At 39.4% G+C, this 14,512-nt stretch overlaps 1 protein-coding gene across 2 annotated transcripts in view; it reads left to right on the forward strand.

The window, feature by feature from the left end:
* MEGF10 (multiple EGF like domains 10) overlaps nucleotides 1-14,512 on the forward strand; it is a 165,563-nt gene that overhangs the window by 30,819 nt on the left and 120,232 nt on the right. For both annotated transcript variants that reach the window (XM_059174463.1, XM_059174464.1), the window contains exon 2: nucleotides 11,253-11,386. In XM_059174463.1, coding sequence (XP_059030446.1) covers nucleotides 11,271-11,386 — 116 coding nt within the window. In that variant the 5' untranslated portion in view covers nucleotides 11,253-11,270. The remainder of the gene's footprint in view (nucleotides 1-11,252; nucleotides 11,387-14,512) is intronic.

The raw sequence follows: 14,512 nt of genomic DNA on the forward strand, positions 1-14,512 counted from the left end.
GGGTCAGACAGGGTCACTTTGTGAATAAAAGATCTGTCTAGATACCACAGGAAGTGGTGTTGCTACTTCAGCATGTGGTACTTCATCTACTAAAACAAAGCCCTATTTTAAGAGTCATAAAGTTGGAGTTTGGGTTGTGGCTTCTCATATTTACATATATATGCAGTTGGCGAGGAAGCTGAGGTGGGAGGGAAGGCTGCCCAAGTATTTTCTCCTTAATGGCTGGGCCAAACGCAACTTTGAATAATTATGTTCTTCCGCCTACTTACATTTCTTCAGCAATTTCCTCACATTTTGCCTCAACTCTTCAAAGCCTTTGACCATGTGGGCTTAAAACCATGAGGATAAAAGTGTCCAGACTCTTTTGTGACCATGCCTGCTGTGAGCCATCCCTGTGGTCATTCTATATCCTGGTCTGGGTTTGTGGTTCTGAATTGAGCAACCCTGGGAAGAATGGCAGTTGAGTCCCGATGTTCCTGATTATTTTAAACATCAGTACAGTGTAAATATGGAAATACCTTTTGTACTTTCTTTCCTTTCCTTTTCTTCTCTTTTCTTTTAAGTAGGTGATGTGCCCAGCATGGAGCCTAACAGGGCACTTGAACTCATGACCCTGAGATCAAGACCTGAAGTGAGATCAAGGGTCAGACACTTAAACGACTGAGCCACCCAGGCACCCCTACCTTTTGTATGTTCTAATTCAGGTTCTCAGTGTTGGCCAGAAGATAGCTTAATCACTTGCAGGATCTAGCTTATAATGAATTTGCATTTTAAGAAGAATTTCTTGCTCCATTGTACAAGTAGAGTGTTATTTTAGAAAGAAAGTGGCACTGTCACTGGATGAAGATGGTTTGCCTGAAATCAGGGGGCCTGACTTCTGGGTTCTAGAGTTGGACCATTCACAAACTTACTCTGTGATATAGCTGAGTCACCATAATTTGGGCCTCCAATTATTTCTTCCATAAAAATGAAAGGATTTTGGTTGAAGCCCGTAAGGCTTTAAACTCTAACTTTCTGTTCTCTTTTTTAGTACAAAAGCTCTCTGGACCCTAAGATATGTGTAGTGCACTGGAAACTTTTGGAAGCCAAATGACTGTTACAAATATAAATTATTTGGCCTGTTATGAAATATTAAAAAAGAGGAATGCTGTGTGTGTGTGTGTGTGTATCCTTCATAGAATCTGGACAGATGCATTTGATAGGAAAATTTTCTAAAATCTTGGTCCCATAGATATTCTTTCCCTCATAGAGTCTTCATTTCTCTGTGTTTTCTTATGTGAGAAATAACCTTCAGGGAAAGGAAGCTTTGAGTTGGATTGTTCAGCTGTGCCTGAATAGTATTTCAGGAACTGAGTGTTAGTACAATGACCCAGAGATGACCAGGTGACATATGGGTGGCCCTTGTCATGCCAGTGATGGGGGCAGAGTGAGTGCCATCATCCTTCCTACTATAGCTCTATGCATCACTGCAAAGGACCTTCCCAAGAGAGGGACCGAGCAACTACATAGGCTTCCCAGTCCTGTCTCCATCCACCTCTGACCCCATGTGCGAGGAAAGACTTAAGATTCTGATGACACCCATCTATCCTGCTGTATGTCAGAGAGATATATTTTCTCCTTTTCCATTGTATTATGATTTGGCTTTGTCTAAAGGAAACTACCTTTTTTGTCATGTATTCTGTTACAACTGGATTTTCTTCCTGCTGGTATTATGTCAAGGGATTGGTCCAACCTGACAGTCAGCTTCTTCAATCCATATTATTGGTTAAAAGAAGGAAAAAGACAGTAGGTCTCTCTTTCTTCTTGGGCTGATCAAGTTCTGTTTTCTAGTTCATTTCTCTCAAATACATTCATTCTTTGCCTGAGGTCTCATGAGGTGTTTGGGTATTTTACCTCAGGTCAATCTTAAACCATGATATTCAGTGCCATTCCTGACATGGCTCTAAAACTCCTTTTCACTCACTTGGTTTTCCACCCTATGTTCCAGACAATCTTGCCCATTTGCCTTTCCCTCTGGGAAGTTTCTTTCTATGCCTTTGTTCCTAGTGGCTCTTCTGGGTACGCCCTTCCTTGCTCCATGTAATCAGCAAAACCTGCAACATTGCTTTCTCTTATGTCTATGCACCAGTTGGGAAGACTTTCTCAACTCTACATACTTATTTGGTAACCCTCTTGGACCCTAATCCCATTTTACATTGCTTTGTCATTATCATAGACATGATACTACTCTCCCATTCGACTGTAAACTCTTTGAGGGCAAAGGCTGCCTTTGCCAGGGTTTGCTGATTGAAAGAACAGTTGTCTGTTTTTCAGCAAAGCCTTTGAAAAATGACTGTGCGAAAGATGATTAAAATAATGACATGATTAGGACAGTTGATGAAATTTGAATCAGGTCTAGATTAGATAATAATAGTGCATCAATATTAAATTTTTCCATTTGGATTGCATCAATGTTAAATTTTTTTCCATTTAGGTAATTGTACTGTAATTACATATGTGAATGTCTTGTTCTTAGGAAATGCACATTAAAGTATTTAGAGGAATAGGGGGCAAAATTTCATGTATAGATTACTCTCAAATGGTTAAGTGTGTGTGTGTGTGTGTTTGTAAATGGATAGTGGCAAACTACAAATTACTCTCAAATGGTTAAAGGTTTGTGTGTGTGTAAGTGGATGGTAGTAAAGTAAATGTGGCAAAATGTTAGCAGCTAGTGAGTCTGGATGAATGTCATTCTTTGTTCTATTTTCATAGCTTTCAAGTAAATTTGAAATTGTTTCAAAGTAAAGAGTTAAAAAATTAAAACAATAATTAAATTTTATTTATTTTACATATATTTTATTTCTATCAATAAATTTTTATGTATTTATTTCAGATACAATTTATATATATTATCAGAGATAATCATGGAAAACTAGTTCAAAGGCAGGAAAGGAAAAAGAACATTTATTTGTAAATGAAAAAGCAACCCAGAGAAAAGTTTAGAATCCGTTCATTCAATATTTTGTAAGTGACCAGTAGCACTGAGCACATGATGAACTCCTGGTTATCACAAGGCAGGTCAGTTCTTCTAGGTAGTCAAATGCTAATGGTTAAGGGTAAGTGGCAGGATAATCTAGGGCACGACATTGTGTGAAAAAGCAGCAGCTACACCTCAGAGCACAGGCATCTCGAGGTCATGCCTCCCAGAGCAAAATAACTGAAACTGTAATTAAAAGTCAAGGGGCTCCTGCCAGGAGTTACAATGCAGAGAAAAGATTTCAGAATCTTTGCAGGTTGTTTCTGCTTGATGCTCCTGAAGATACCAACAAAATTGTGAGCATTATTGAGAGCATTTTGGAAGTCCAACAAGATATTTTTGGTATAGACATATTAAAATAGAGATGTAGTGGTTTTCTATTGCTGCATTACCTCAGTTTCTGTGTGTCAGGAAATTGGGAGAAGCTCAGCTGGTGGCTCTGGCTCAGGATCTCACGAGGTCATAGTATGCGTCATTGGCGGTTACGGTCACCTGAAGGCTTGGCGGGGCTGCAGGATCCACTCGTGTGGCTGGTGGTGGGACACCTTCCGTGAGGCTTCGCCTTGCTGCTTGAGTGTCCTAATGACATGGCAGCTGGCTTCCTGGCGGTCTGAAAAGCAAGAAGGGAACCGTGTTGCCTCTGATGATGTAGGTCTGGAAGTTACACTCTGTCATTTTTGCCGTATCCTATTGGTTACACAGTCTATTCATCAAGAAAGGGTCTGACACAAGGCAGGGATAGTCGGAGGTCAGCCTGGAGGTTGGCTACAACCCTGGGGTATAATTAGGGTTGCCAAGGCATAGTTGTTGAAAAAGGAAAGAAAGAGTAAATCTTATAATGGGGCTAATAGAGTAGTTTTTTTTTTCTTTTGTGGACAGGCCAAATAAATTAGGACCCCAGATTGAGAAGAATTAGTGGGAATGTTATTGAGGAATATTAAGTCATGAGAAGTTTAGGAAAATCAAAATGATTTTATTCGCTGAACCCTGGAATGAGAAACGGTGCTTGAAATTTCTTTTTCTTATAAAAAAGAGAGGTATTGTTTCACAAAAGGAGATAAGTAGACTGAACCAAGCAAATAAAAGTGCAATTCATAATGGTTTAAGCCACAGCAGCTGTCCTTTTTTTTTTTTTTTTTTTTTTTTTTTTTAAATGAGAGTGCCCAGCTGAGGGGCGGGGAGGAACAGAAAGAGAAGGAGAGAGAGAATCTTAAGCAGGCTTTATGCTCAACATAGAGTATAGAGCCTGATGTGGGGCTCGGTCCTGGGACCCTTGAGATCATGACCTGAGCTGAAATTAGGAGTCAGTTGCTTGAGCCACCCAAGCACCCCAAACATCTTTTTTGAGTCTGTTCTTATGTCTCTCTTTGTATTTCTGATATTGGGTCTTTTTACTTTCTTTTTTTCATGATCAACATTAGAAGTTTGTTTTCTTAGATTTTTAATTTTTATTTTGTATTCTTTTATTTTATTATTATTATTCTTTTAATTAGGCTCCATGCCCAGCCTGGAGCGGGAACGTGGGGCTTGAACTCACAACCCTGAGAACAAGACCTGAGCTGGGATCAAGAGTTGGATACTTAGTTGACTGAGGCACCCAGGTGCTGCCAGCTGTCCTTGGTATTGAGCCTATTTTCTGTAATTTCTCCCAGTCTCACCAATTCTTTCACTGGTTTCTCACATACTTCCCTTAGTCTACCTTCCCTCCAAGGGCAGTTCCACCCCACCCCTGAATGCACAACCTCCACCTCTTCCTTTGCCTCCAGTCCCTGTTCCCTTCTTTGGATTTTGCACACCCTCTCTGTGTTAATCTCTGAAACATCTCTTTCATATAATAATGTGCCCTGCTCAAAGACTTCAGTGTACCCCACTGCAGGCAAGATAAAACCATATGAGCTCCTTAGCCTGGTGCTCAAGACCCTTATCACTGAGCTCTGCCTACTTTTCTAGCACTGCCTCTCAGGATTCCTTACAAGTCCTCCTGCTCTCCACCCGCAATCTTGGCTCCCACTTCTCTCTTTGCCTCATGGCCCTTTGCCATGGTTTTCATTTACTCAAGGCTTCCTTTTACCCGGATGTGATGCCAAGAACAGATCACAGATGTTGTAGTCATCAGCCAGATTGGTTCAAATCTCTGCTGTTCTAATTGTTGGTTTTCAAGTGAAACATTTAATCTCAGCCAATGAGATTACATATGTGAGGTGCAAGTCATGAAGTAGATACTCAGAGATTTCTAGTTCTTTTTCTTTTGAATGCTTCTGTTCATATTCGACCTCTTTTATGAAACTTTCTTTCTCACATTGGTTTTTTTCCTCCTCTTAAAACCCTGGTCATCTATTTCTATGTCAACTAATTTGGCAAAATAATAGCTTATTTAGAATTTTCATTCCCTAGTCGATTTGGACGTGTTGAGGCTGAGACTGTGCCTTATAAGTCACCATGGTCCCCACAGTTGCTTGAGCTTCAATCCTTAGTGAGTATTGTTTGTGGAATTTTCCATTCCTGGGGGCGGGATTCATAGGAGTGTTTCGTAGTACTACCCAAAGTTGAGGACATGTGGGTGATCAGGGTGTCCCTTCAAACTACCCTTTAATGCCACCTAGATATTACGTGTGATTTCGGCAGGTTAAGTCTATGGGACTGTACCTCTCTGTTCCCACAACAGCCTCTTCTGGGCTTAACTGTGCCGGCATTGTGCTGTATTGAAATGGTCTGTTTGTGGCCATTCTTCATGTGGTTGGTGAGCTTCCTCAGGGTGGCCGGCCCAGCGCCTGGCATCCTCGGGGTTTGTCCAGTTCTTGTTTGGTGTGAAGTATCTAGTGAATGCCAAAACTGGTGTGAAACACTCAACTTCCTGCTAATGTTTAGGGATATATATACATATATATATATTTATATAAATATTTATATTTATTATATATATTTATAATATATAAAAAATTTATTAAATCCTATACTACAAACTTACGATTTTATAAGCAACATATATGTCTCTTATAATTTATAAATTATAAATTTAAATTATTGTAAATTTAATTATAATTAATTATATTTATATAAATATAAATATATAATATATAAATGAATAATGTAATAAAATAAATATAAATAAAATAAAAATAAAGAAATAAAAACAAAATACATAAATATATAAAATAATTATGAATTATTATAAATTTAAATTATTAAATTATAAATTATAAATAACATTTATTAAATCTTATACTGCAAACTTATAATGGTTTTATAAGCAACATATAGATATGTTTTATAAGCAACATATATATCATGACCTGAGCTGAAGGCAGAGGCTTAACCCACTGAACTGCCCAGGCGTGCCCCCCCTTTATAAAGTAAGTTCTACCACCAATATGGAGCTTGAACTCAGGACCCTGAGATCAAAAGTGACATGAGTAAGCATTGACATATTTGGTACCTCTGAGCTGGAGCTCTGATACTCTATTCACAGGCTTGAAGCTCCAGGAAGAACACAGCATGCTACCTTCTGCCCTACTTGGGTGGCCTTTCTGAGGAAAAGCTAGTATATTATTTATTGATTAATGTGATGGGGTGATCAAGGGATGGGGGTTGTGGAAATGTGACTATTCTTAATCGTGAAATTTATTTTCGCTTAGAAAACTGTGAGATGATTTTAGGGAAATGAGTTTGAGAAAAAACTGGGTGAGGGCACCCAAGTTATTTCTATCAGTGCTCTTAATGATTCTAGGAAGGAAATAGATTTGAAAGGCAGAAAGGATTGTCTGGCATCATTTATATCTCTGTTGTTGCAAAAATAAATTAGCAAGTCAACGCCCCATTATTTATTTCTCCCTAATACACTGATCAACTACTCCCTATCATCAGAACCCAGATTCATCCACTGTAAGGAGTGTATTTAACCTGATTATTTATTGTGGGTTTTGTGAGACTAAGCAAAGCCTCCCTTCCTAGTAGACAGCAAGAGTTAATTCTACCTGCTGTGTTTCTTTTTTCTAATAGGAGCACTTTAGCAATGCTAATCAGTTGTACTGATTTTCTGTTTTGATTTTTCCATAATAATTAAGTGAATGATATGGAATGCAATCAAGTTTGGCACTAGGGGGTTTATGGAAATGACTTTTTTTTTTAACATTTTAAATTTTGTTAAATGGAACCATAACGAAAGTTATTTGAAGATGAAGACTGAGTGGGTGGGGGGTAGCAGAACTCTCCATTTAGAGTTTTGAATATTTTCCAAATGTCTGTTTTAATGAAGCAAATCACTACTGTATTACCTTTTTTTCAATTGAAATAATTCTATTTTTTAAAGATTGTGTTTTGTTTTCATTTGTGCTCCAAAGTGGAAGATTATAGTGTAAGACAAGATAGCACAGCTTAAAAGAGAGAAATGGGGAGAAAATTGTGTCGAACTTTCTTCTTTCAGGGTAGATACAAAGGAAAAATGGTACATGAATTTTACTCAGTGAAACCTATAGAAGAAAACAAATAAAGCAGGGAAAGAGTATATGTAATGCCCCGTACACTTCTTATTTGGGTTGTGTCTCTCAGTGCCTTTTATTCAACAAGAGACAGAACAAAAGGAAGAAGCATCTGTGTTTTTGAATATAGTGAAATGTATTATAGACTTCTTTTTTTTTTTTTTTAATTTTTTATTTTTTATAAACATATATTTTTATCCCCAGGGGTACAGGTCTGTGATTCAACACAAAAAAAAGAACAAGAGGCAGTACCGAAGGCTAGGGACCTAATCAATACAGACATCGGTATTATAGACTTCTACAGCTCATTGACATGTCTATGAATCCCTCCACAGTATATAACATTTGAATTATTTTCTCAAAGGGTTTTAACCTGTTTATGTGAAGTTGCATGATCCCTGCATCTGGGTCTAGCAATTCTTTTTGCTTTTGATGTTTTATGCTCTAATGCAGATTATTGTAGAACTCCATTAATTTCTTATTTTCATTAGGAAAATCCTTTGGGAATGAGACCTGCTGATATATATATATACATTTTTTAAAATGTCCTTATATTTTCCCTTCTGTAAACACCTCCAGCAACTTGGCAATGCAGTTAGGTTTTTTCTATGCCAAATTTCAAAAGCACAGGGAAGATGACCAAATTTTGCTTTTTTTTCTTCCTGCCATCCTCATAGAGAGGTTAAAGACTTCATAGAGCTTCACATCAAGTGCAAAGCAAGAAAGGCTTCAAAAAGATTAACATTAACATTTTTACATTAAAGGAAAACACACAACCTTTTTTCTTTTTCTTGGCAGTTTGATTCATTGCTTGCAGCAATTTCTAACTTTACAGACTAAACATTTCTAATTGGAAAATGAATGGTTTGAGTCTAAGATGGTGACTCACGATATAAACTTTCCAATTTGGGGTAATTGTTGGTAAGTAGATGGCAGATTACTGCTGACTAGCTCTCATTTTGTCTTTGAGGAGAGAATGAAAGTTAATATACATGTTTCACACTTCGCAGCAACAAAACGCTTATCCTGAGGTAGATAAAACAATGAGACAGATATTTGCCATGCTTGTTTGTTACAACTAAGTGTATTAGAGGTTTGCTTTTTTTGATGAATGAGGAAAATATTAGCAGTATATTACATGTCTTCAACTGTGAAATGGGGATCATAAAAACACCTTTTTCTTAGGTAAATGGCAGTGAGGGTTGGACAGATCATGCACATAAAATGTTCCGCCCTGGGCCTGGCCCCCAGCAATCAGTCAGGAAATTATTAACCATCATCATCATCACTCTTGGTCACTCCTGTTAAGTGGAAAAACTTCTTTGGTTTTATAATGTTGAGTTTCAGCTTTTACAACTTCATGACAAACACCAATAATTTGAATTGCTTTTTAAACCCTATTTTGGCCTCCCATTTATGCTTTTTATGTTAGAATATATTTTGTGGAGATGGAAACTCCCCTTTTTAAAGATTTCACAACCTCTTATAGTGGCTTGCAGTATCTTTTCATTGTCCTACACATTCATGATAATATTTCCTTGTTCTAAAGCAAATGTTATCTTTAGTTTTAGTCTTTGTGCAGTTAGAGGCAGGTGACTCGTCATGATATACTTGATATACTTATCCTTATAAACAGCCATGATTCCAAAGGACTGAGTACTTCTTCACGTGATCTAATGTCTTGAATTTGAAGGATAAACTATTTCCTAAGGTTAGGTTTTTGCTGGTATTGTTGTTTATTGTTCATTTGAAGATAAACTTAACCCCCTCTTTTTAAAGTGATCTCTATACTCAGGGTGGGGTTTGAACTCATGAGCCCAAGATCAGGAGGCCCACACTCTGGGGTGCCTGGGTGGCTCAGTCAGTTAAGCATCTGACTCTTGGTTTCAGCTCAGCTCTTGACCTCAAGGTCCTGAGTTTGAGTCCTGAGGAGTCTCCATGCTCACTGGGAGTCTGCTTGAGATTCTCTCCCTCTGCAACTTCCCTGACTCATGAGGAAGAGCTCTCACACACACGTGCGTTCTCTTTATCTCAAATAAATCTTTTTTTTTTTTTTTTAAATAGGAGTCCCATGCTTCACGAACGGGAATAGCCAGGCATCTGAATAAACTTATCTTTTTAAACTACAAGGTCATTATTGAATAAATTTTGCTCCCATTTGTTTCTGTCCCTTGTGGTGTAAAAAGTTAGTGTAACTTCTCAAAATGCTAGCTCTCATCTGGAAAATAACTGCTTCAGTCACATGATCTGACCTATTGTTACTAGTTTTCCTAGTTTACCAATAGGCAGGTTAATACTTATTCTCTTTTTAAGTAGTAAATGATCAGCTATTTGTATTTCCGTGTCCATTTTTACAACGATTTCATAAAGTCATTTTATTTAAGTGTGGCAATTAAATATTTCCTTCTGACTAAATGGTAAGTTCCTGGAGGTGAGGAGATGGGTGTGAGTTTCAGGCACAGGCTGTGCCTGCTGTGACACACCCGAGCTGGTGAGTCCCGGCACATAGTAGGTGTTCAGTAAATGCCTGCAGATGACTTCATGTGAGTATCTCCTGGGAATCTCAAACTTGTTGTATCTAAAACTGAACTAAAGCTTCTTCCTCCCAGAAGGGGAGGGTGTCTGTGCTTCTCATCTTAGTGAAGGGCACAACACTCCATCCATGGGGCTCTTCCAGCAAACACTCCTCTCTCTTAATCCCATATTTAGTCACCAAGTTCTACTGAATCCAAGTCTGAAAAGTCTCGCAGATTTGCTCAGTTCCCTGCAGCATCTGTGTTATTCCCCCGGTGAAGTTCATGAACTTGGTAATGGTGTACCAAACCTTTGTGATATGCCCGTCTCTTTCTCGGCTGAATTAATTTGCGCTCCCAAAAGTGTGCTTGACCCTGCCTCCCTCTGATTCCTTCTGCATGGAACATTCTCCTTCATCTTGTGTCTCCTTTGTGGGCCTTTTTGGCAAAAATGCTGCTGTTTGTTTTTCCATTGTGTTCCTTCTTCCTCTCAAGAACACGATGTTGGTTTTCTCTAACACAGACCTCTAAACAGACTTACATATTTTTCTGTACACGGGCAAACAAACTTCTGGTTCTGGTTTAGCTGGTTTTGTTTCTGTTGAGCAGATGGGGAATTGGAATCACTAAATGTAAGAAATGAACATGATGATTATGAAATTATACACATCTTAATGGCCAGGGGCAGGAACCGTATCTGTATTTGATGCCCAGTTTTTGCACGGTGCCTAGGATAGAGCAGACCTAGAAGATGTTCAGTGCCCAGGGAATGGATTTTTGAATGAATCTCAGTTTGAGCCTGAGGTGCCTCTCTCTTGAGTCAATGGAGCTTCTGTTTCATCCTTTACCCTCCAGGACAAATGAGGCCAGATTCCTCTGTGAGCCCTCTTCTTCCAGAAGGGAAATATGCTTGGTGAAAGAGTCTGGAAGCCTGCATTGCTCCGAATTGTTCGGGAAGATTCCTTTAATGTTGGTTGGCATGGATGAGAAGGGCTTTTGTTGTAGTGGCAATTAATGATGATTTGCACATTTTTGTAATTTACAAAATGGTGACCACCCTGCACAGCACAAGAAATACCTCTCTCTTGGACCATGAAATCTGGTGACCCTTCTATTTAAACACATGGCTTGTGATGTGTGGTTTAGCCTTAGTGACAAACAGGTTCTGAATGGTTGTTGTACTGAAAAGAATTCTGTTTGGGTCATTTTCATGCTTCTCTAATTTGGATTTTTGTTTTCTTGTAGGTTTTTCTTCCCCCAAAAATGGTTATTTCTTTGAACCCATGCCTGAGCTTTATCTGTTTCTCATTATGCCTCTGGAGCAGGACAGCATCATCACTGAATCTTGAAGACCCTAATGTGTGCAGCCACTGGGAAAGGTAATCATTTTGAAAGTAGTCTGAGAAATAATTTCTAATTATTTTTATATATTGGTATTATCAACCTGATATATAAAATAGACTTGGAGAAGAGTTTATAGAATTACTTTTATGTAAATACCAGTAGTTATAATAATAAATTAGTATTATTGCATATAAAGTGAATTTGAAGGATAACTTATTTCCTAAGGTTAGGTTTTTACTGGTATTGTTGTTTATTGTTCTTTTGAAGATAAACTTAACCCCCTCTTTTTAAAGTGATCTCTATACTCAAGGTGGGGTTTGAACTCATGAGCCCTCACTCTTATGGCATATAAAGTGAAAAAATTTTGATCTATTGATTCTAACACAGGAGTAGTTGTAGCATGCTGGGAAAATATTACTAGCTCCATTCACATGATCTCCCAAACATCTCCCTGCTCTCAGTCTATTTTGCAATAATCTGGGGGAGCTGGACTTATGCATGGGAACCAATGGGTGAGTGGTGAAGGACAATATGAAATAATGTACTGAAGGGTGGCCATGTGTAGTGCAAAAAGTTTGGGCTGTATGTGGCCTGAAAAGGGTGACATGATTTCTGGAGGCACTGGTGAGGGTGCATGGATGTAATGTCAGCTAAGATGCTCTCAGAGACCTGAATAAGACGGAGCGGATAGCAGTGATTGAGTGGAGTTCTAGGAATGGAAGGTGGCCTGAAGCCAGTGCTGTGCAGACTGCTGAGGGTCTTGAGCAACAGATCTAGAATCAGCCCAGTACTGCGGGAAGGCAAGACAGATTAGATTACATAAAAGCAGATGATGTTGTATGCAGATGAAGGCATTATGCAGTGGGAGAAGCAGAGGCAGGACAACCAATAGGTCATTGTCAGAGAGCTCAGAGTCAGTTTTTGGAACAGAAAAATAGGACAAACCATCTAGCGCTACCACAGTATAGTCAAGTGTAGTCTATACAGCTCCACTGTGCTACTTGCTTTTCTCTTGAAGCATCGTTAGCCACAGGTCACCTTGCAAATGTCAGTTTTCCAGAGAGAAGGTGGCACCCTTCTAGTCCGCTCGAGCACTCCAGAGTAATAGGTAGTTTTGATAGCTGTATGTGCCATTTCATTAAATTCTCTGTCTCTTTCCCCCGTTCTCCTCAGCACCATGGGGAGCACAACACAGGGGACATATTCCTGTCACTGTCATCAGCACAGGTCAAAATGAGCACACCCAGAGCCTTTCAGGCCCAGCAACTATGTTATTGTAGGGGCACCCTGGTCCCTCACTCACAGCATTATTTTTTTCAGTGACAGCTTCCCCATGTCTAGGCACAGGCTTACAATCACGGTAACAGAATCCCACTTCTCTGATCCATCCATGGAGTTACGTATCATTAGGAAACTTTAAGCTATAGAGGAAATATGTACATGTAATCAAGATCTATGTATCTATGATATTAACTGTATTATATAGAATCAAAGGGGAAGGACCTCTTATTAATTATCTTTACAGTCATCACAGCACCTCCCATAAACATTTCAGCTACCAACTGCATAATAAATATCCATTCAAGCAATTAAAAATGAATCAGTGAATATAAGGATGGTTACCTATCACATTTCAAAAAGGGAGAGGCCATTGGTGGTAGAACTTCTGGGAGGATGAACCCTTTGGAATAGAAGGAAATAATTACATTCAGAAGATACTGTGAGATAAGAATCAACACATCTTGTTCATACGTGGATTGTAGGATGGGTAGGAGTCAGCAGAGGTGAGATTTAGAACCTGCTCTGTGGGGCGCCTGGGTGGCTCAGTGGGTAAAGCCTCTGCCTTCAGCTCGGGTCATGATCCCAGAGTCCTGGGATTGAGCCCAGCAGCCAGCAGGCTCTCTACTCCATGGGGAGCCTGCTTCCTCCTCTCTCTCTGCCTGCCTCTCTGCCTACTTGTGATCTCTGTCAAATAAATAATTAAAATCTTAAAAAAAAAAAAAAAAAGAACCTGCTCTGTGAAAACCTGGAGGTGTCATTGCACATACGAAAAAGAAAAGGAAGAGTACTGATTTAAGAAGGAAGAGATGAGTGCAGGTGCCTTGTCACGTCGCTTTGAGAAATGGGTCTGGTAGCGTTTTGGAGCCCAGAATCGGGAGTCTTCAGCTCGATGAGACGTAAGCGGGTGAACTCTCTGAGGAAAAGGCTAGAAAGAGAAAAGAAGCCAGGCTTCAGGTAACCCAGCACCCACTCAGACATGCGCATTTCATCCTGATTCCCTCCTCATTATTCAACAAAACTTGGCAACACATAATTGCATGTTTTGTTCACTAGGGATAATTTCCAGGGTCCAAAACCCTGCCTTGCTTAGGGCATGTGCTGGATAAATCACTGTTGATTGAGTCCACTCACCTTTTGACAGGCAATGAAATGGCTCAATACGGACGCCAGTGGGGGAACGGGTGGGAGAGGATGGACAAGGGGCACAGTAGTCTCTAAACCTCATGCATTTCCACTGTTGCAGAAGTGATTAGAGTGACCTCTAAAACACTTACTAATGAGGAGGGAAAATGAGGGTGAAAGAGTTAGGGACATGATGGAGATTTTTTTTTCTCCCGACTGTATTTTTTTTCTTTTTTGACTGTATTTTTTTTCTATGACTTTCTAGAAAGAAGGATTGACAGCTATACTTTTCTTACTGATACATTTCCTATTTAACACTAGGTAATTATTCTTGGAAGAAAGGTAAAAGAAAGTGCGATGGTCGTGATAAGAATGGAGGAAGGAGCATAAATTAAAATGATCCAACAAGAGTGCAGGGGACACGTTCTGTATTTTCAGACCTGAATTGGGGCTTGAATGGACATGGGGAGAAGAGGATGAAGGTCAAGGACAGAATTCTTGGTGGTAGCGCTGAGTAGGGCTCATTGAGGCTTACCTTATCTCAACCCCACCTGGATCAAATGGACTCAGCCAGAGCCTTGCCTCTCACAGTGTGGTCTGTGGGGCTGTGACTTGAGCCCTACCTGGGTGCCTGTCAGAAATGCAGACTCTCAGGCCCTGCCCCAGGCCTGCTGAATCATTTATTTTCAAATAAAAGTAGGCCTCATTTTCATGTAGCAATTGTGGTTCTTAGAAGTCATACAGAAAATGAAATTAAG

This window comes from Mustela lutreola, chromosome 5 (genome assembly GCF_030435805.1).
Source record: "Mustela lutreola isolate mMusLut2 chromosome 5, mMusLut2.pri, whole genome shotgun sequence".
NCBI classification, from domain to species: Eukaryota; Metazoa; Chordata; class Mammalia; order Carnivora; family Mustelidae; genus Mustela; species Mustela lutreola.